General features: G+C 35.5%; 1 protein-coding gene across 1 annotated transcript in view; it reads right to left on the reverse strand.

The window, feature by feature from the left end:
• The window catches only part of SPATA16 (spermatogenesis associated 16), a 219906-nt gene that overhangs the window by 168067 nt on the left and 27214 nt on the right, over positions 1 to 24625 (reverse strand). The window contains 1 exon segment of the mRNA XM_061168018.1: positions 5378 to 5523. Within this exon segment, the coding sequence (XP_061024001.1) occupies positions 5378 to 5523 (146 nt within the window).

A 24625-nucleotide genomic window follows, 5' to 3' on the forward strand; every position in this document is an offset into this window, starting at 1 on the left:
CTTGTTCTTGTCAGGTGTGGTTTTTCAGATAGGTCAATTTTGACTTTGAGCTCAATTCTTTTTTTTTTTTTTTTTGAGCGTAATTCTAAGGTGCGGTTCTTTCTTGACATCATGGTCCTAACTCTTTAAGCATTATCTTTCAGGAATTTTAACTGAATGCCTGAGGTACTCACTGAGCTCTCTCAACACTGGTTCTTCAGTATCTCCTATCACTGCAGCTCCTCTGGTATTTTCATTTATTACTTAGTCCTGCGGCAGGCAGTTTCTGCTACATGAAGTCTTACTTTTCATTTTGGCCAAGAACATGTAGCAAATCCTCATGCAGTCTTCTACCCCCAACCCCCTCACATTATTTCTCCTTCAGTCACCTGTGCTCTGTAAATTACAGGGTTTTTTTTTTTAGCAACCTGATATTCTAATATCTGATATTCTAAGAGACTTTGTTTTCTTGGGCTCCAAAGTCACTGCATATTGTTACTGCAGCCATGAAACTAAAAGACACTTGCTCCATGGAAGAAAAGCTATGACCAACCTGGACAGCATACTAAAAACCAGAGACATCACTTTGTGGACAAAGGTCCATCTCGTCAAAGCTATGGTTTTTCCAGTAGTCATGTATGGATGTGAGAGTTGGACTATAAAGAAAGCTGAGCACGGAAAAATTGATGCTTTTGAACTTAGTGTTGGAGAAGACTCTTGAGAGTCTCTTGAACTGCAAGGAGATCCAACCAGCCCATCCTGAAGGAAATCAGTCCTGAATATTCATTGGAAGGACTAATGCTAAAGCTGAAACTCCAATACTTTGGCCACCTGATGGGAAGAACTGACTCACTGGAAAAGACCCTGATGCTGGGAAAGATTGAAGGCTGGAGGAGAAGGGGATGACAGAGGATGAGATGGTTGGATGGCATCACCGACTCGATGGACATGAGTTTGAGCAAGCTCCAGAAGTTGTTGATGGACAGGGAAGCCTGGCATGCTGCAGTCCATGGGGTTGCAAAGAGTCGGACATGACTGAGCGACTGAACTGAACTGATATTCTAATTTCTGCTTCCTCAGCTCATTGAGATTGAAGTGTAACTTGATCTTCAACTCCCTGAGTTTGGTCAGGAAAACCATGGTAGCTCACTGGGCATACTACCCTTCTCTCAAGGATCAAAGCCCTGCTGTGACCATTTTCCAGTGCCTAAAAAGAATTGTTTCATATGTTTTGCTAGTTTTATACTTATTTATAGCAGGAAGGCAGGTCCAGTACCAGTAACGCTGTCTTGGCTGGAATATAGAATCCATGGGTTTCTGTTTAATTTTCACAAAACCTTGTGAGATGGTATTTGTGAAGTAGGTAAAGTTATTATAACCCAATCTTATGGAGAGTTAAACTCAGATGAACTGGTGAGTGGGGGAATCAGATTTAAAACCTGGGCAGTCAGATTTAGACTCCATGAATCTGATTTAATAAATGATGCTGCTTCTGCAATGTGAAATTATATTTACTACCTTTGTTGCATTTATCACACTCTTTTTTTCTCATATTTATTAATATTTGTTTTTTAAACTTTGCTACCTCTTCTAACGTGTACAAACAACACAATTCCTGTTTACAACTGCTACCCCGCTGCCTAGCACAGGCTCTTGATTAGCATTCAATAAATATTTGTTGAATGAATGAACGTAGTTGAGAGCATTATAAAACAATTTTGAAAAGAGGCTTCTTTCTACATATTTGCCATTTTAGACTTCATCCTGCCTGCCACCTAGTGGCATCAAAATTCTACAGCATAGTAGGCTAAGGAAACTCAAACAGGGGCTCTGTATCAACCTAGAAGGGTGAGATGGGGAGGGGGATGGGAGGAAAGTTTAAAAGGGATGAGATATACGTATACCCATGGCTGATTCATATTGAGGTTTGACAGAAAACAATAAAATTCTGTAAAGTAATTATCCTTCAATAAAAAAATAAATTAATTTTTAAAAAAGGCCAAAAAAGAAAATATTCTACACTGTAAACAACATTAGTCTAAAGATTGGAAATAGGCAAAAAAGGTGATATGTATTATTAGAATCTTTAGAATTATACACATCAACACATAATTATATGAGAAGAAAGAGTTATAGCAGGATTTCCATTCTTTTTTTTTTTTTCATTTATTTTTATTAGTTGGAGGCTAATTACTTTACAATATTGTAGTGGTTTTTGTCATACATTGACATGAGGATTTCCATTCTTGATAAGATAGCAGTAATTAGAAATCAGTCTCAGGAATGATCAAGACACCACTGACAAACAATGACAATAGTTTGATGAAGTGAGCACCGAGTTTATATGTTAGACTGGTGAGTGTAGGCATTACTTTGGTTTGAAGTGAAAAAAAAAAATGACATCCAAATATGCTGCTTTGGATATGTTATTTAAAAAAGAAAAACTCGCTAATAGTTGTTTCTAAAGCCTTTGTTGTCTTCCCTGTGTCTCAGATGGTAAAAGAATCTGCCTGCAGTGAAGGAGACCAGGGTTCAGTCCCTGGTGGAGAAGATCACGAGGAGAAGGGAATGGTAACCTGCTTTAGTATTCTTGCCTGGGAAATCCCACGGACAGAGGAACACGGCAAGAACAGTCCTTGAGGTCACAAAGGTCTGGACATGACTAAAAGACAAACACTTCCACTTTTTTTTTCAAAGCCTTTGTATTCCTTATTAGCATATTTTAAATGGCAATACTCAGCTAATTAATTTCAAAATGTATCTTTGTTGAACCTAAAACCACACAGTTACGGTTCTTGCAGTCTTCTACATGACAAAACAATATGCACTTATTTTTATCAAAAGCAAAACTACATGATGGTTTTCAAGCTAATTTCTGTGTTAACAAATCTAAAGATATGCAGTAGGCCTCTTTAATTTACATAAAATTAAAGAAAGGATGCTTCAGGAATGCAAATAAATGCAAAAAGGGAATATTTTAATTTTGATCCATGATTAGTATCAACCATCACAGTGTGATAATAATACAAAAGAAAGATTCTGCATTCAGTGTATAACTAATGGTTATAAGCTATTTATAGACCAAATATCCTGATTATTTATTTTGAGAAATATATTTATGTTTCAGATTCTATTTTAAAAATCTGAGATCTTTAAAAACATTTTAATATTAGAATCATATGCACTGATTTCTGTAATTCTGCAATATGACAAGCCTAGAAAAATGATTTATTTCACTTAGTGCATAATTAATTGTATGAATTCACTGTTTAACCTCTATTGATTTCCATTTCTTAGTTAATGTTCAACTTAGAAACAGAAGCAAAAATTATTTTACAATAGAATAAAAAGGATACAGAAGTTAATCCTAGCATAATAGGGAAGATCATTTTACTTTTCATCTTTATATTGTATACCCTCCCCTCGGTAATTTTCAAGGAATTGAAAGGGTACTCTTAGTTTTAAAACAAAAGTTTCAAAGTCTAAATAGTGAACCTATTGAAACTAATCCTTGCATCCTTAGGAACCATAGCATTTTATTGTTTCTTATGGTACTATTTTGATTAATGTTCACTAAGTTATTTTTATAACACTGAATTGAATTTTGGCATGATCGTGCCATTTAGAACTTTTTTATGATTATAAAAATGATTTGAAAATCCATCAAACCATTGTAATATCCAGGAGATATTTTGATTAATATGTAGGCAATGTTGATGGCACTTCATATGTGTAGTGAAAACCATGGGCAAAGTGATAAATAATTACTTTTGGGTGCATCTCAATTCATTATTGTTTACGTATGCCTATAGATTTTCTGGCTATTCCCAATTTCAAATATTTTATTGTGCTTACAAGTCACCCAAGTGGCTCAAAAATTCCAATATTTTGGCATACTGAAGTATACATTACATTTCCAATATTGGCCCTTTCAAATGGAACTGAAATAAAATTCTTCCAATGTAACCATATGTCCTGATATTGGGTTTGAAAACTATGGTTGCATAAGGTGTTTCCAGAAAATATAGAGTCAGATTTTCTTTGGTATCAAAGAGAATCTGTGTTTAGGTTCTGCAGTTTATTTAAAGCAAAAAGTTTCTTTCCAGCAGGTTATCTTAGGAACTTCAAAGTGATTTTGTTGTCAGTAGGTCCTTGATGTCAAACTTAAGCCTATAAATTTGAGGTCTCCATAGAGCTGTTAAGAATATGTGATGGAACTTCTATGTCATTGTGGATATAGAGTTATAAATGAATTTTACCATGTTGGCAGATCTCATGCTCACATAATGAGTCTTAATATAATTGATAGTTATGTTTCCTACTGGCTATTAACAGGGAAGGCGTTATGTTTTCATGTTGATATTAGTTTTGTTATTTGTGTACAAAAGAAATCCAGGATGTATGAGCTCAGAGAATGAACAAGACTAAAGTTTTAGTAAAATTGCTCTAAATCAGGCAGGGAGGTATAGAGGAATCATAATTCTAAGGAAAGAGCTATTTAAAAGATATAATCACTTTATCAGATTAAACTGAATACTATTCATGATAAGATCAAGGCCTTTAGGGAACAAGATGTAGGAGAGGACATTTTTATAGAAAAAAAACATAGGGCTGGGTAACCTTGAGGATTCTAGGAAACCAAAAGCTAATACAGAGTTCTGAAGAGGATAGAAATATATAAAAGAAATCTTTAAGGACAATGATAAAAAGGTGATTCATACCTTTGGACAGCTGTTGCACTTGCCCCTTCATAACATCCTTTGAATCAGTTATGTTAGCACCAAATAAGCCATAAACTTTGGTGCCTTTGCTCATGGTTCACAGCTGGAATTTCTTTCTACCATTCTTTGTATCTCAGTCAGTTTTGGAAATCTTTCTCATCCTTCTCACCCCTTACTTCACCTTATTCACTCCCTCCTTTCTTCCTGCAGTCATTTGCTACTGCAGTTGTCTGCCTTTTTATTTTGTCCTGCTTTGGGCTTCCTTGGTGGCTCAGAGGTTAAAGCATCTGCGTGCAATGTGGGAGACCCAGGTTCGATCACTGGGTCGGGAAGATCCCCTGGAGAAGGAAATGGCAACCCACTCCAGTATTCTTACCTGGAGAGTCCTGTGGACAGAGGACCCTGGTAGGCTACAGTCCACGGGTCACAAAGAGTCGGACACAACTGAGTGACTTCACTTTATGATAGTTAATTATGGGTTTATTTCTTCCCTTAGGTTTTGAGATGCCCTTTGTGATCTCTATGATTGTCTAGCTTAACATAAATCAAGTAGTAAAGAGATGGTTTTTGTTTTGTGATTATATTTAAATGGAATCTAAGTTAATCCTACAAGCTCACATCATACCCTCTGCTTGCATGGATAGTACTTACTTGCAGTTATTAACCCTTCACTTTACCTGTGTGCATGATTCAGGGCAAGGTCAGGTTTCCTCATTCGCAGATAGCATGCAACAAGCTTTGTCTCAATGAAACTTGCCACACTAGCTATATCTTCAGCAGATGCTTCAAATGGTTTTCCCAGAACTGCCCCTTTGCTGCAAAGCTTTAAAAGAAAAAAAATACAATGCTTTAAATTTTCTAATCATCTTGACAAATAGTTGATCTTTTAAATAAACAAAACATAATATATACACATACTTTTCCAAACAAGTAAACTATTAACATTTTGATTGTAAATTAAATTTTTCCTGTTCACTATTAAGTGACTATAAGTAACACATTTTATTGTAAAATGCTTCCTGTAAAATATTTTTAAAGTATGATATATTTTAAAGGGGTGCCATTAGCTAAGAATGTCTGTTTTAAAAATAAAGCACACAATAAGCAAAGATATTAACAGAAAACCAGGTATAAATCATATTAAATACCAGTGCTTTTATGAAAACCCAGCTAAGCAATAATCTAGCACACTATCAAGTTTGATTTACTATAATAAGGGGTATCGGAAGTAAACTCCTAGGAGCCATTAACATGATTGGTGATTAATTTGAGTCTGAATCATATTCTCTAGGATGTTATTGAAAGAAAAGAAGTGAAAATTTATTAGAATTTATTGGCAGCGGCCACAGTATCTGAAAAACATGGCAGGAATGTGGAATTCTTAATAAAAATTCCAGGAAGTCAATGGTTTCTGGGCACCATAGATAAACTGTAGAGGAAGAAAATAATTAATTTTGGGGAGAGAACCCCAAACATTAAGAAGTATCAATAATATGACAAGGATAGATCGGTACTTTTTTTCCGCCTTAAGAGTTTTCTACTGCTCCTGAGAATCTGATGGGGGTGATGGGGGTGGAGAAACTCCACCATCACTTAGTGACCTTATTCAGAATATCCGCTTCTCTGCTATTTTCTATCTCCTGTACGCTTTTCTCACCAGGAGTAGTAATATTTGGGGATTAGTACCTCTTTGTATGTATCTCCGTGTAAGATTTCTTGTATTCTAAATCCTGTTTTTTAAAAAATGTTATTTAAACTAATTTTCTTTTGTAGATTAAGTTGAGGTTGCCTTGCCATTTACATTAACATTATTGTCTATTTTTTAAAGTGCAGATAGGTTGAGAATGGGTTTGTTCTGTTCTAAAATGTGTTTCTCTCCTTAATCTTATCCAATGACTATAAGCTGAAGGAAAATCTAGATGTCTTACATCCTTCGTTTGAATTGGTAGTTACCTAGTACTACCTGGATATTCTGTCAACTATGATAATTCATATCATTTTTAAAAGTCTTTTCCAATTAGATGGGAGAAATTTTTTACTACATACATTCAGTCAATAAATATTTATTAATTACTAGTAATCATCAGACAAAAAAATACTACCCTTACATTTTAATTTGGTCTAATTAAATTGGTTTAATTTAATAGGTCTTTTTAATAAATTTTGGCTATTTTTAGTTCTGTGTAAATTCCTATTTTTTTATTCCTTGCCTATTTCCATTGATGTGTTAATCTTTTTATTAATTATGAGAGCTCTTTATAATCTAGTATTCATTTTCCCATACAACTATGGACACATAATCAGACATAAAGGTTTTCCCCCCTCTACTTGCCCTTCAGAAAAGGGTCAACTTCTATTCATGTTCTTATGAGGACTCTCAGGATACATTTCTCAATATTTGGCAAGGTGGGGGAACAAAGACTTTTATGGAAGATACACAGTATTTGTAAATGATCTTAGTCAAGGCTAAATTTCGATGCTTTATCATGATTACCTGATAAAAATTCATAATAATAGAGACAAAGTATTTAACAGTGATTTAGTAACTATTCCTGAGAGTCTGACTTCACAAATGTCAGTGTGGTTGTAAACAGACTTTAAAATATAGTTTACGAAAGTGTTATAATTTGAACATGATAGCTTGAGACAGCAAGCTATCTCCTTTTCTACCAGTTTGATCCTATACGACCCTGAGATACCTAAAATACTGGTTGTTTAGGAAGAAAAACAGAGACGGCAATGGCACCCCACTCCAGTGCTTGCCTGGAAAATCCCATGGACAGAGGAGCCTGGTGGGCTGCAGTCCGGGGTCGCTAAGAGTCGGACACGACTGAGCGACTTCACTTTCACTTTTCACTTTCATGCGTTGGAGAAGGAAATGGAAACCCACTCCAGTGTTCTTGCCTGGAGAATCCCAGGGACGGGGGAGCCTGGTGGGCTGCCGTCTATGGGCTCACACAGAGTCGGACACGACTGAAGTGACTTAGCAGCAGCAGCAGCAGGAAGAAAAAAATATTTTTGGATACCACAGCTTTTTATAAAGTCAGTGGAAAACAACATAAGTAGAAATTATGTAGTGTCATTTGTTAGCATATCATTGTATTAAAATTCTAGACTTTCCTGAGTAGTTTTATCCTTTAAATTAAATCAGCATATTTCCCCAAAATCTTAAATGCTCAAATCTCATGGATTTTTTTCACATAAAATCTTGGGCTTCCCTGGTGGCTCAGACGGCAAAGAATTCACCTGCAATGCAGGAGACCTGGGTTCGATCCCTGGGTCAGAAAGATCCCCTGGAGAAGGAAATGGCTACCCACTCCAGTATTCTTGCCTGGAGAATTCCAGAGACAGAGAAGCCTGTTTGTTTAAAATCTTAAACGTAAAAGAAAAAGCCCCACGTTGTATATGTCCTTTGTCCCTCCCACCTCTTTGTTCGTATCAGGTGTGATAGAGCAGATACAGCTCCTTTCTCAGGCATACTTTTTGTGGGATGAATACAGGGGCCATTGGGGGAGTAACTTCCACAAGGACATTCAGATTCTACATGGCAAGAGGAAGCTGACCTTCAAGTTTAATAACATTAAGACTTTGTCTGTGAACATTGAAAGAAAGTGAAAAATAAGTGCCTGATCTTCTAATGTTTGCTATAGTCTCTACTTCTATGAGTTTCAAGGCCAAAAAAAGGAATAAAATGATCAATCTTAACGCTCCAGAGTGTATACTTTATAAAACCAACCTGTAAGCAAGGAAAGACAATAATAATTTTTCAGTTCACATTAAAATGGAAAAACACACAGCCTGTGTATTTGTGGTGATCGTGATTTATCAATCAAGTACTGTAAGATAGAGAAATTTCTGATTTTATCAAAGGTTACCTTATTTGTTTGCCAAAGTGATGTGTCTTTGAAATAAGCTTTGCAGTAAGGCAAATTGTTACAAATATGTTGATGTTAAAGGTAGAAATACAGAAAATATAGACAAAGTACTGGTTTCAGAATTATAAAGGACATTTCAGATATTTTGCTGAATTTTAAAATTTCAGGTAGCCATTTGTGAAGACTAACAAAGTGAATTCTCTAGAAGATCAAGGACTTTAATATGAGATGTATTTATTTGCATGCAGGAAGGGTGACTTATTTCAAGTTGTATTTGTCTAAAGCTATACACTTTAGCTTTTTGTGAAAAAAGTCATGGAAACAAGGTAATAAGAAGTTTTAAACTACCTAATATAGTAAATTAATGAGAAGACTTTGAATTAGAAAACCAAAATTAGGTGTTAAATTTTTGTTTTGAAAGGAAGCATGGACAAGTTAAAAGCATAATTTTTTAGGGAAAATGAAGTAAAAATTCTTATGGGTATAGTTGTTGTTTTGATGAGAAATTGGAAATTAAAATTTCAAAATTTAATAGTAAATTTCAGTAGTAAATTAAAATCACAGGCTAAAATTTTAATTAAAAATACATACTTTACAAAATATATTTGATAGTTTTCTGAAAATAGCCTGATAATACTTCAGTTATAAAAAGCTATTAAAAGTTTATAAAAAGTTGTAAAAGCTTTTTCTAAGGTATTTCAAAGTTGTTTTAAGAAAAAATATCAAACCTATTTTCAGAAATTGTGGCACAATGGAATTTCAAAGTTTGTTTAAAAACACAGATAAAAATAACAGAAAGCCCAATAATAGCAGAAAAAAACCAAGATTAAATTTTATGTTATGGGTCCCATTCTTAAAAATACAACAACACATTTTTCTTTAATTAGTTTCATCATTAGTAAGATTGATATTGCTAATAGATTCTCATTTAATAGAATATTGTATGATGACTGTTTGCCCACCATACTCCTGGGACATAATTTTGAGTGATCCTTGCAGATCTAGGAAAGAACAATAAATCTTTAAAAATGAGACATTATTTTAGCTATCAATTATCTACAAATTACAGTATATATCATTCAGTTGGAAAATTTTTAAGCTTTTTAATTGTTCAGGAAATTACCAAAAGGGAAAAAAAAAAAGATGGAGAGTAAGTTACCCATAACTCTATTACCATGTTTAATTGCCATTAATTTCTTACATATTTCCTAACATAATTTTCATATTTTTATAATAAATTATAACTGTATGTAATAGTCCCATCTTTTTACATAGTTTTATTTTTATGTTTTTAATTGAAATCTAAAACATTACTCACATTATAATTATAGTTGGATATTTTGATATTCTTACTCTCAGCAAGTGATAGAAATATTAGAAAGTAAGTCAGCAAAGATCCCGATGATTTTCACAACATCATTAACCAATCAAATGTAGTCAACATATATATAAAATACTCCATCTTACAACATATTTTGCTCAGTTGCCCTGGAAAATCACTGAAAATTCAACAGTTAAAAAAAAAAAGAATCCAGTTGGAAAGTGAGCAAAGACATGAACAGAGTTTTCTCTGAGGAGGACATGCCAATTGTGAATAGGCTCATAAAAAGATGTTCAACATGTTTACTGTTTGACATCATTAGCCATCAGAGAAATGTAATTTAAAACTACAGTGAGATATCACCTAGTAGAATGGCTAAAAAGTAGTGACAACATCAAAATGGTGACAAGTTGGATCACTCACACCTTGCTAATGGGAATGTAATGGTACAGCCAGTGATGAAAACAGTATGTCAGTTGCTTAATAAACTAAACATGTGACTACTGCACAACTCAACAAGTACCCACTGGGCACTTATCCCAGAGAAATGAAGACTTCAGTTCACAGAGAAATCCATACATGAACAATGTTTATAGCAGAAAGGGAACCAGAGAGCTCACTGAGAGTCTCCTTTTTTTGAGGGGGAGGTGGTCTCTTTTATAAGGGAACAAATCCTCTTCAAGAGGGCTCCACCTTCAAGACACCTAATCACTTCCCAAAGTCCCCACCTCCAAATACCATCACATATGGGATCCAGTTCAGTTCAGTTCAGTTCAGTCGCTCCGTCGTGTCCGACTCTTTGCGACCCCATGATTCACAGCACGCCAGGCCTCCCTGTCCATCACCAACTCCTAGAGTTTACTCAAACTCATGTCCATCAAGTTGGTGATGCCATCCAGCCATCTCATCCTCTGTCGTCCCCTTCTCCTCCTGCCCCCAATCCCTCCCAGCATCAGGGTCTTTTCCATTGAGTCAACTCTTCGCATGAGGTGGCCAAAGTATTGGAGTTTCAGCTTCAGCATCAGTCCTTCCAATGAACACCCAGGACTGATCTCCTTTAGGATGGACTGGTTGGATCTCCTTGCAGTCCAAGAGACTCTCAAGGGTCTTCTCCAACACCACAGTTCAAAAGCATCAATTTTTCAGCACTCATCTTTCTTCACAGTCCAACTCTCACATCCATACATGACCACTGGAAAAACCATAGCCTTGACCAGACGGACCTTTGTTGGCAAAGTAATGTCTCTGCTTTTTAATATGCTGTCTAGGTTGGTCATACTTTTCCTTCCAAGGAGTAAGCATCTTTTAATTTCATGGCAGCAATCACCATCTGCAGTGCTTTTGGAGCCCAGAAAAATAAAGTCAGCCACTGTTTCCACTGTTTCCCCATCTATTTGCCATGAAGTGATGGGACCCAATGCCATGATCTTAGTTTTCTGAATGTTGAGCTTTAAGCCAACTTTTTCACTCTCCTCTTTCACTTTCATCAAGAGGCGTTTTAGTTCCTCTTCACTCTCTGCCATTTGGGTGGTGTCATCTGCATATCTGAGGTTATTGATATTTCTCCCAGCAATCTTGATTCCAGCTTGTGCTTCTCTCAGCCCAGCGTTTCTCATGATGTACTCTGCATATAAGTTAAATAAGCAGGGTGACAATATACAGCCTTGACATACTCCTTTTCCTATTTGGAACCAGTCTGTTGTTCCATGTCCAGTTCTAACTATTGCTTCCTGACCTGCATATAAGTTTCTCAAGAGGCAGGTCAGGTGGTCTGGTATACCCATCTCTTGAAGAATTTTCGACAGTTTATTTTGATCCACACAGTCGAAGGCTTTGGCATTGTCAATAAAGAAGAAATAGATATTTTTCTGGAACTGTCTTGCCTTTTTGATTATCCAGCGGATGTTGACAATTTGATCTCTGGTTCCTCTGCCTTTTCTAAAATCAGTTTGAACATCTGGAAGTTCACAGTTCACGTATTGCTGAAGCCTGGCTTAGAGAATTTTGAGCATTACTTTTCTAGCGTGTGAGATGAGTGCAATTGTGCAGTAGTTTGAGCATTCTTTGTGTTTGCCTTTCTTTGGGATTGGAATGAAACATGACCTTTTGCAGTCCTGTGGCCACTGCTGAGTTTCCCAAATTTGCTGGCATATTGAGTGCAGCACTTTCACAGCATCATCTTTCAGGATTTGAAATAGCTCAACTAGAATTCCGCCACCTCCACTAGCTTTGTTCGTAATGATGCTTTCTAAGGCCCACTTGACTTCACATTCCAGGATGTCTGGCTCTAGGTGAGTGATCACACCATATGGGATTAGGTTTCAACAAATGCATTTTGGAGGGACAAATATTCAGTGCATATCTTCCATTACTCATTTTACAGACAAGGAAACTGGAGTGTAATCTTCTCAGTTTACAGTGTTAATAATTTGAATTTACACCTAGATGCCTGGCCTTGGAGTCTGTGTATTTAATCACTACATCAGTGCTACATGGTGACACTTCATGAGCTACTGATGCACAAGAACAGAAAGCAAGCATTTAGAAACTGTCACAGTACTTTGATAGAGAAATATTGTATCTGTTGAATTATAATAAAATTGCAGTTGTTCAGTCACTAAGTCATGTCTGACTCTTGAAATCTCATGGACTGCAGCATTTCAGATTTCCCTATCCTTCCCTAGCTCCCAGAGTCTGCTCAAACTCATATCCATTCAGTCAGTGATGCCATTCAGTCATCTCATCCTCTGTTATCCCCTTCTCCTCCTGCCTTCAAGCTTTCCCAGCATCAGGGTCTTTTCCAATGAGTCAGTTCTTCGCATCAGGTGGCCAAAGTGTAGGAGTTTCAGCTTCAGCATCAATCCTCCCAATGAATATTTAGGACTGATTTCCTTTAGGATGGACTGGTTGCATCTCCTTGCAGTCCAAGGGACTCTCAAGAGTCTTTTCCAGCATAGTTTGAAAGTATCAGTTCTTTGGGGCACAGCATTCTTTATAGTCCAAATCTCACATCCATACGTGACTACTGAAAAAAACATAGCTCTGACTATATGAACCTTTGTTGGCAAAGTGATGTCTCTGCTTTTTAATATGCTGTCTAGGTTGGTCATATCTTTCTTCCAAGGAGCAAATGTCTTTTAATTTCGTGGCTGCAGTCACCGTTGGCAGTGATTTTCAAGCCCAAGAAAATAAAATATGCTATTGTTTCCATTTTTTCCCCATCTATTTGCCATGAAGTGATGGGACCAGATGCCATGATCTTAGTTTTCCAAATGTTGAGTTTTAAGCCAGCTTTGTCACTTTCCTCTTTTACCTTCATCAAGAGGCTATTTAGTTCCTCTTCACCTTCTGCCATTAGAGTGGTATTATCTGCATATCTGAGGTTGTTGATATTTCTCCTGGCAATCTAGATTCCAGCTTGTTATTCATCCAGCCCAGCATTTGGCATGATGTACTCTGCATATAAGTTTAATAAGCAGGGTGACAATGTACAGCTTTGACATGCTCCTTTCCCAATTTTGAACCAGTCCACTGTTCCATGTCCAGTTCTAACTGTTGCTTCTTGACCTGCATTGAGGTTTCTTAGGAGGCCAGTAAGGTGGTCTGATATTCTCGTTTCTTCAAGAATTTTCCACATTTATTCTGACCCTCACAGACAAAGGATTTCATGTAGTCAATGAAGGAGATGTTTTTCTGGAATTTTCTTGTTTTTACTGTGATCCAAAAAATGTTGCTAATTTGGTCCCTGGTTCCTCTGCCTTTTCTTAATCCAGCTGTTCATCTGGAAGTTCTTGGTTCACATACTGTTGAAGACTAGCTTGAAGAACTTTGAGCATTATCTTGCTACCATGTGAAACAAGGTAGTTTCATATAAGGTAGTTAGAACATTCTTTGGCATTGCCCTTCTTTGGAATTGGAATGAAAACTAACCTTTTCCAGTCTTTGGAGTTTTCCAAATTTGCTGGCATATTCAGTGCAGCACTTTAGCAGCATCATTTTTCAGGGTTTGAAATAGCTCAGCTGGAATTCCACCACCTCCACTAGCTTTGTTTTGTAGTGATGCTTCCTGAGGCCCACTTGATTTCACACTCCAGGATATCTGGCTTTTGGTGAGTGACCACACCATCGTGGTTACCCAAGTCTTTAAGATCTTTTTTTGTACAGTTCTTCTGTGTATTCTTGCCACCTCTTCTTAATCTCTTCTGCTTCTGTTAGATTTTTGATGTTTCTGTCCATTATTGTGCCCATCTTTGCATGAAATGTTCCTTTGGTATCTCTTAATTTTCTTGAGGATATCTAGTCTTTCCCATCCTATTATTTTCCCTCTATTCTTTGCATTGTTCACTTAAGAAGGCTTTCTCATCTCTCTTTGCTAGCTTTGTATTTTTTTGTGTGATGTTTCCCTTCATTTTTTCTAGTAATTTTTTTTTTTTTACTTTGTTTATTAAAATATCAGTCTGCAACAGATTGGGACAAAACTGAAGAGAATTGGTTCTTTGCCACAGATAATGAAAAGAACTTTACTAAATTGCTAAAAATTTAGATAATTAAGAAATTATGAAGAGAAAACAATTCACAATTCTATTATTTAAGAATGACCATTCTTAAATGTTAGATATTGGTGTGGATATCTCCATCTTACCTAGCTTTCTATCTATTCATCAATCATCTATCTATGTATTTATCATTCCATTTACTATAATGATGTTATTCATTCTCCATAGTATTATGTTTCTTTCTTTGACTATATCTTGGGCATTAATAAATATAAATTTATGCCATTTTTCAAATGGCTGCATAATTTTACTAGATCCCCATTTAATATTTTTCCTAATGAGAAGTTTCTCCAGAGATCCTGAGAGTTCTTAATGTCATAAATAATATACAGCGAATAGCCTTGTGTATACATCTTTGTTCACAAATTTGATCATTTCTAAATTTTCATATTCTATCTGTTATAATGTCCTCTTACACATTGGAATTGCCGAGTCAGGCATAGACATTACAATCCCAAAAAGCATATTTTAGAAAATATACAACATGAAAGTGCTTTCCAGAAAAGTCTTACACTTTTGCCAACAAAGTGTCTTGTTTTTTGTATATCCTCATGCACACTAGGTATTAGCAACGTTTTAATCTATTCTTTGCTAATCACATGGGCAACAAAGACACCTTATTTTAATTTGATTATTAAAGCAAGCACTCATATGTATTGGCCATGTGTATGTATACACTTCATGAATTTTATTCATTTTACAATTGAGATATTCTAATTCATATAGATTTATTTTCACTTAGTGTATACTTAATTAGGTTTTTTCCAAATATATAACTTATTTTGAGTTATGTGTACCACGCTTCAGTGTCAGGCTTATGCTGGCCATATAAAACAAATTGGAAAGATTCCCATCTTTTTCAGTACTCTGGAACAGTTGGAAATAGTTTAAAAAATTTCAGCCCAGCTTTTTTAACCTCTTTTTTTTTTTAATTTGATTATTGTTGTGTGTAGGTTTTTAATGTTTTATATTAATTTTGTTAATTTATATTTTCTTAGAAAATTATCTGTTTCATTCAGATTCTAAATTCTGTCATTATAGTGAAGAACATCATATTCTTAGAACATCTTAAATGCCTGTGTAGCAGTGGTGTCCTTTTTTTCACTCTCAGTACTATATAGTTCTGTTTTCTGTTTCTTAATTGGAATTGCAGGGGTTTGATTTTGTTTTCTTAAAACAAACGTACTCTTAATTTATTAATTCTCATATTCTTCTTCCTAATTCATTGCTTTGGTTTTTATGTTGGCTTTGTTATTTTTCCTTCTGCTTTCCTAAGGGATTTTGTTTTGTTTCTCTGTACTTCTTTTAAAAACTAATATATTTAATTAATACTTAACTCATTTATTTTAGCTTTTCTCATATAGAAGTGTGTTGTGTGCTTTACTTAGGAAAAAAAATTCACAGCTTTTATTTCCACCTATTTTTTTTGCCAATAGCTCTTTAAGAAAATGTGTGATTCTTATTCTTCAAAATGTTACCACCTGCTTTTCTTGGTTACTTGTAAGACTAGACCACTTTGCATATTTGTTAGTCATTTATATTTCATCATTTGTGGATTATTTACCATTTGTCAGCCCCTTTACCATTTGTCTTTTATGCTCTTACTCTTTTTTCCTGTTTATTTTTATGAAATCAGTCATGGGTGCCTGGAGTTCTTGCATGTTCTGCATTTCTTTCCCCATCCTACAAATTTGAACTTGTCTAAAGAACTGCCTCTTACTCCACGTGGTAGCCTTTTTCAAGGTACAGGTGTTATGACTGCAGAAGCTCAATGCTGAGGGACCCTTCTTTACAACATGGGACAAACCTCTGAGAAAAAAGCCAGTATAGAAGGAATAAAGCCAAAGATTAAGAGGCTGGAAAGCCTAATGCTGAATCCTGAAGATCTTCCCTTGAATCAAAATATATAAGATAATTTGAAAAGGTAGTATTCATTTGTTATTTTGAAACAGTGAGATAGGGATTTGAAGAAAATAAAATTATTAAGAAATTGAGAATTAAATTGTAGCATAAATTTTAAACTAGAAGTGATATGTAAAGAATAAGTGATAGTATCAGATCAGAAATATAGAGGACAATATTTAAAATAGGAAAGATTTTAAAGACTTCATTACTGATGAATTTTTATAATTTCTGAGACTTTTTCTTGTATATAACTACATCTAACTTTTTAGTATCTCCATAAAGTAGATAAAACAGTTTGTCCCATTTGACAAATACTGAAACCTATGGGGGAAGAAAGTCAACTGCATGATAATGGATGGTAAACAGACTTGTGCTGGTGACCATTTTATAGTGTATAGGGATGCTGAATTATAATGATAACCTCTTGAAACTTATACAGTGTGTTTTTAAAAAACATAAAAAACATATGCCAAAAGAAATCTAGTGGTTTTCCCAGGGGCTAAAATTGATGGAAAGTTCTCTTTCCTCCACATCAGCCTACTTGTCCTAAATTATTCTGTTCAATACTTTTTTTTTTTTTTTTAATTGTTAGTACCTAGCTCCCTTGTTTGGAGAAGGCAATGGCACCCCACTCCAGTACTCTTGCCTGGAAAATCCCATGGACGGAGGAGCCTGGTAGGCTGCAGACCATGGGGTCGTGAAGAGTCAGACATGACTGAGCGACTTCACTTTCACTTTTCACTTTTATGCATTGGAGAATGAAATGGCAACCCACTCCAGTGTTCTTGCCTGGAGAATCCCAGGGATGGGGTCACACAGAGTCGGACACGACTGAAGTGACTTAGCAGCAGTAGCAGCAGCACCCTTGTTAGCCATTCAGTAGAACTTCTCATGTAAACTTCCAATGGTTTTTCTGTTAGAAAATGTGAGTTCAGTACTCCATCTGAGTTTAATGCTTCCACTTCTTTTTATTGTGTAGAATCTTTCCTAAGGCCTGACTGCACAAGAGATTGGTCCAAATTAAATACTAGAGATTGAGTTGGTAGCTATTTCTTGGTTCTCCTTGCAGCTCACCTTGGTACTATTAGAACTTACATATAAAACTTCCTTTGCCTAGAGAATCGTAAGGAGAAAAAAACAAAAACAAACTTCAACCTCTAGAATTCACTGCTCATTCTTTTACTACCTCTTCTTCTCATCCATATCTCAAGGGGACATAAACCATTGCTTATCAATTTCCATTTCCTAAATGTTGAAAGAATTGACATTTATGCATAGATATAAAAAGAGAGTACTAATAGTGGAATTAAGGGATGAAATAGCACTGAAAGCCCCAGAAATGAGTCCTTGAGCACAGTGGGGAACTGCTGCCATTCTAGCTGCAAAAAGCCCTGTGTCTCTGAGTTGGGCGTGCAGTAGATATAGGTGATAGTCTGCTTTTTATCATCTGTTCTTCCTTGAGGCTTTGTTTTTGAAAATCCTACCTGGTGCCTGGCAGACCTTTGCAATGATCTTCCTGTGGTTTAATGCATATAGAAGGATGGGTTTAGACACAAGAGCTAACCACCATCATATCCTGCCAATTTGTCAATGGGATCTTTACAGTCTCTTTTTAGATAAATGTTCATACTGCAAGGGTCTCGTAACTAATAGTTTTCAATTTTAATAAATATCTTTTTATACTCTCTTAACAGACTGGAAAGAATCTCTACACCATAGAATAACACCCATTGGTTTTAAATATTCTCTTATCTTGTTAGATGAAAGAGGAATGAATCAGAGAGCTCATCCCTTGTAACTTTCCACATGGTGCCACATAGATCTACTAAAGTGTCTCCCTGGGAGAGAGAGAGTATGTGGGGCTGAGAGATGCAGAGAATTATGTTCATACATCAGTGAACTTAAAAGTACCATCAGGGTTTTAGGAGCAGTGCTTTTCAGCCAAGTAGGCCAAGATGTGACCTCTATTAAATTTACGGGAATTGGAGAAATGAGGTTACTCCCTGGGTGACATGCTGTTGAATGACAGTAAAAAGTAATTAATCACTCCTACTCCTATTTGTTAAAATAGCTATGCTTCAATCTTTTTTTTTTTTTTTTTTCCCTTTCAAGTAGCCTTAAAATAGAGGTGTGGCCACAGTGGGTTCCTTCTACTGTGTTTCACCTTGATCTGACCAGCCAGTAATTTGCTTATGCTCTGAAGCATGTAAATGATACACATTAACCTTCAGGGTTTTTTTCAGGGATACCCCTAAACTCTAGCTATCTGATGTGCAAAGCAGATTAGAAATATGGCGGGAGTGAGATGAATTAATACAATAAATCTTCCTTCCTTCTTGCCCAGGAATTTCAGCTCATAAAGATAGCAATTTTAAAATGAAGATAATGTTAATAGTGTGCTTGTTTCAAGGTATTATTTATATTATAAAGTAAATGTATTATCACATACAAAGTCAGCCCTTGTACAGTAATTATAATAGCCAGCAGTTATTCAGTGTTGACTGTGTGTTTGGCATTGTGCTAAGTTCATATAGTATTGTACTTGATATTATCTTTTATTGATGATATCTTATTAAATATTATTACTAATTTTTAGGTAAGGAACTTGGCTGAAGAGAAGGTACTAACTTATCAGACAGTAAGTTCTAAAACTGCTTTAAATCCAGGTCTGTCACGTCACCTAGATCCTATATTTTTTAGATAGCATTTTCCTTGGCTGGCCATTAATGAGTCACAGTCACATCTAGAAGGACAAATGTGAATCTTAACAGTTATCATTAGTGTTAGTTTCTTACTTATGATTACTTATTTAATATTCACACAAGCAGTGAGACAGATATATATAGCAGTCCAGTGATCTCTAAATATCTATATATGTATGTATCTATCTATCCATCTATCTATACCTCACTGGATTACCACTAAGGAAATGGGAAGATAGTTAAGATAGGCAGGGAAAGAGAAGGAGATGGATCAACATTTATTAAGCAACAGGTAAGGCACTTTTACATATAAGAATCACTGAAATCCTACTATTACCCATTTTATAGACAGTTCATTAATTCTAGAAGCAGAGGAGCCTGGAACATGTAAAAATGGAGAGAAGAAGGACTAGATTATGTACTTGAATGAAGAAAAGAGATGGTGGAGTTTCTCTAGGGAGAAAAAGAGCACAATTCTTGTTAAGATCACAGGTCTTTGCCTGGAGTCTAGGGATGAAGCCTTGCTGGACTATAGGTTGTCATGTCAGAGTGACTAGTTCTGTAAGCAGGGGAGTTTTTGATCTACTCCTTCATTCTCATTGCTGAATAGCTATAAAACTAAAATTAATATTTTGAGTACATTTGATAATAATTGGGGTTTTTGTGGAATCTTTGGTCTTTATATATTAATCTTCAGTTGTATTTCTTTTAAAATTTACATTCATATGAATTAAATGTTTTTCATTAGCTCATTTTGTTTAAATGGGGGAAAGCTGGGTTATCTGGGAGTATGTATTTTATTTAAAAATGTCGGGATAACCGTACTAAGAGAAGTGAGATATCAAACAATTACATGCTTTTGACAGGACATCATTTTCAAGAATTTAAGAGTAAAAGGAATTAATAAAACAATAATCTACAAATTCATTGCCCTATGAAACATCACTTGATTTCATTCTTATGTTCTCTTTTAGCAATTATGGACATTTATAGCAGTTTTAATTATTTTGGAGCAAACTCCATGAACACACAGTAGGAAAAAACTACCCCTAAACTCACTGGCAATATGCAGCTATTTTCTGTCCACGCATCTATAGGTTGGCTAAGACTGGCCATTCTAGGCAGTGTTCAGCTTGGTAGTTTTAACTCTGGGTTAACTATGACTTGTAACAGCAGCTGTCTGAGACATGATCTTCTCATGGAAAAAGCAGGAGTGGAAGAGAGCAAGACAACTGGACAAGCACATTGAAAGCCTCAATCACGTCAGGTCCACTAGCATCCTGTTGGCCAAAGAAAGTCACATGGCCACGCCCAATGGCAAGGGCTGAGACCATGGCTAGGATATGGATGAATAATAATGCTACGATTGGGTGGGAGTGGGGGTGAAGAATTGGAACAAATAATTTAGTCTACTGCAAGCAGAGGAATATGTTTATTTCCCTAAGAATTTCTTTCCCAAATTCCTCAACCACACATACTCATGTGAAGGTGTGCCATGGGGGTTGTGACACAAAATAAAAGTTTAGGTCTCTACTACCACTGGTTTCTTCCTTTTCTTCCAGTAATGCTGAAGTTTTTTCAGGACAGAAACTGTTCCGAAATTGTATGTTCCACAGAAATTTAAGGAGTTGTTACATTAAAAGCATTTCTCAGGTCAAATAAGCTACTGATAAACCTAACTAGAGAGGTACTAAAACTACTTAACATACTAATGTATACTGCAAATATCTAAGAGGAAGATATGGCAAACAGTATTTCACAAACTTATTTGACCGTAGAATCCCTTTCCTGAAACAAACTCTTTTTTTTTTTTTTTTTTTTTTAAAAAAAAGAACATCTTGAAGCCCAGAATTTTGTGAAGTTCATTTTGGGAAATGCTATCCTAAGGCAACTTCCATCTTTCTTACTTCTTAGTTCAAGTGGGGCTGGCATCTGGTTAATGCTCCAATTTTGAGATAAATGTTTCTAAAAAGAATTTGAGGAGAGGAAGAAGCCGGGTTAGCACATCTGATCTGAAGGCAATGTAATTTTATTATTGATGTGAACTAGTGTATACTCTATTTCAGTTTATATGTTATTCATGTTACTATTATGTTAGTCAGATTTAAGCATGTCTCACTGTCTTTTAAAATTCTCTTTTTAAGCATTTCAGAGATGTTTGTGTACATATTTAAAGCACACTGGAACTTACTGTTTGTGGGTGTCAAGAGTTTTGTTTTTTTTTTTTAGGCCCAAGAAGAACGGTATTCTGGGGTCATTTAATCCTTTCTGTTATATCAGATATAAAAATCTAATTAGTATTAAGTTTGTTTTTTTGTTTTCTTTTGTTTTAAATTATCAATACCAATGATTATTTTCCTTCTTTACTTCTCAGAATATAAGTTTAAACTAATAACTTGATGTTGTGCTATGGAGAATAACACTTTTTTAAAAACACCCACGAGACTGGGACAGTTTTAGCTCAGTAGGAAATATTCTTTTACACATAAAATTTTTATAGAATGTTATAAATGAAAAAAAATTATTTTAAATATCTGAGATTTTAAGGCCAGTCAGGGATAGTAAAACATTTGAAGAATATGCTATATTATGTGGATAAAGGGACTGTGTTAATCAATATTGTGACTTTTTAAGAGTTTGCTTTTAAAAATAGGATAAAGGAAAATGATTCACTACCTTTGAGGTAAAATGTCAGTATGTTTCTGCATAATCCCTTTCTTATCTATATATTCTAATGTCAAAAGAATGATTATGTGGTGTATGATGTTCTGGTGTAGTGAATATGATAGGGCAGTACATGGTTCCCAGTTCCAAGGGGCAGCAGACTCTCTGGAACCTTTCAAGAGAGTTTCTGGAGAGGCGCTGAATAGTTAATTCTACACTGCTAAAAATATTTTCATGGGGATTTGCAATTTATATAAACCTTTATGAAAGTGAAAGTGTTAATCACTCAGTCGTGTCTGACTCTTTGCAACCCCATGGACTATGACCCGCGGGCTCCTTTTCCCGTGGAATTCTCCAGGCAAGAATACTGGCGTGTGTAACCATTATTGTCTTATTTTCTCTTCACCGAAGCTCTAAGAAGCAGGTCAGACAGCCACTGACTGCCAGTTTGTGGGTGATAAAACTAAGATTCAGAGAAATCTAGTGACCTGCCTGAGGTCACATGGTTCATAAACAGATGATGAAGAAACTAAAAATATTTCTTCTCATTTCAAATTTAGTGTGTTTCCCCTATCTTTGAATGTTTCCTTCTGAGCTGTTCTGTTCACAACGTTTGCTTTCTGATTCCTAAAGTATATAGTTCATGTAACAAATTAGACTTCATCTCTCATGACTAGTTGAAAAATGGTGGAAAGGGTGGGAGCTGAGGAAAAATAGTATGGTCTTCAAATTTAAATATTTTAGGGGGAAAGAGGCATAAAAGCAATGATAAGAGGATCTAAATTCCTGAAGGGACTATTAAAGCAATAATTTATGAGTCTTTGCAGAGAAAAAAAAGTTTATATAGTACATGCAAGTCATTTCTCCATACAAGGACAAAACTTTATTTAAAGCACAGCCACTAAAGTTTCAATGTAAAGGCAGGCATGCTGTTTCCCAGAGCTGGTGGGGAGATATAATGGAAAGGAGTACTTTTGCTAGAGAACTAATCAAGATTTCAAGGGATGTGAGAATAGGTAATAACTTACTTTGATGGCTCTCAGTCCAAGTGCACAAGAAGGGAACGATTACTTTTTCTCTCACCAATGAATACCCTCACATCAGAGTCTCCTAAAGGCCCTGTGAAAATGTTTTCCATTTCTAAAATAAAGGGAAACACTCACCCAGACAAATAGGTAGTGAGTTTCTGTGTTGACCTTGTTTGGGAAATTCAGGTTTAACATGAAGACAACACTTCCCATCTCCTGTCTGTCTATATGCTAACTAATAGCAGGAACCCCTAGGAGAAAAATGTATGAAGGAGAAAATATATTCCTACTTCAATATTTTAGCTAGCTACATGTGATGGGGAGAAAATTCATGAGGAAATGTGATAATTATAACACTGCTGTAGTGAATTATACCATAAAGTAATTTAAATTTGTTAAATTTCATTTATTACCAGAATAATATTATTTCATATGCCATGAACTCTGCTAAGCCTTTTACTTGTATTATCTTATAGATTCAATATTATTTTCACTTTATAGATGACTTCAGGTGTAGGCAGTTTAAATAACTTCCTCAAGGTCACAAAGCCATAGTAAACAACTAAATTTGGATTCAAATTCACACAACTCAGAGCCCTGAGGACATTCTCTTAACTACTGCCTTTTACTTATTTAAATTGTTATTGGAGTATAGTTGTGTTTCGGCTGTATGGCAAAAGGAGTCAGTTATACATATATTCGCTCTTTTAGATTCTGTTTCCATATCGGTCATTACAGAGTATTGGATAGAGTGCCTTGTGCTATACAGTAGGCTTTTTATTAGTTATCTATTTCATACGTAAACTACTGCATTTTAAAATAATCTACTATTTAAATACTGATTACTACAGTGCTGGTACTTTAGTACTAGGTCCCAGACCAGAAATATGTATGTCTTTCTATAGGAAATGTGTGTATCTGTCCCTTATCAGTTATGACAAAGTTAAAAAGACAAATGTATTGAGGAAAAAATAAAGAGTTAAAAGCATCATATCTTTAGAATGGGGAGTTCTTTGGATAAAAACATACCAGGTGGTTAAATATATCTGAAGACTGAACCAACTAACAACATGCACTGATTCTATTTTAGTTGTTGCCACATCATATTAACTGTGGATCATACCTGAGTGATTCTGACCATGTAAAATCATTTTAACACTGACGCCAGATGACCAGAAAGGAGAGATGATATCAAGTACTACTTTAACTCATTGACTTCCCAACTGTCAGATTTGCACATTATCTTAGTCTCTTTTTACTGCCAAGAAATGATATCAGGATAAGCCAGATGAATCAGAATTGCTTTCCCCCTAATTAGTATTACGGATCTTCCTTCAGGGTCCTTGTGAGTCCTGAGGCCACGTCACTTTCCAAAAATACCCATTGAGCAGCTGCAGACTCTCCACTGCCCAACCTTGACGGCTATCTTTCACACTAGTGTTTGGTAATGATGAATAGAAGGAAACAGGTCTGCAGATGAGAAGGAAATCTTCTTGCTGTTCTTTTCCATCTATTCTGGTTACACTAATTACAAGAACGTGGGAAAGTTTGCCGTACAAACCCATTTTGCAATTCCGGCCTACATGTGATATCTAAAAATGTCTATCATTAATGTCACCCTGAAAACGCTTTAGTTTGTTAAAGAATTTCTCTAGGTGCCCAAGTTTATAAAGTTACTGTCTGAAATATGATACTGTCAAAAGATTGACAGTGAGTTGATATAGATAGGGCAGAAGTTCAGGTGCAATTCTCGGTATTTCTTGTGAGCTTGACAAGTCACAAATATTGTATATGCAGTCCTCATTATGATTTGAAATCACTGCTAGTTTCAAGGAATGCATTGTTGATGATAATATGGTGAACATAAAAAAGAA

The sequence above is a fragment of the Dama dama genome, chromosome 19 (assembly GCF_033118175.1).
Source record: "Dama dama isolate Ldn47 chromosome 19, ASM3311817v1, whole genome shotgun sequence".
In the NCBI taxonomy this organism is placed as follows: domain Eukaryota; kingdom Metazoa; phylum Chordata; class Mammalia; order Artiodactyla; family Cervidae; genus Dama; species Dama dama.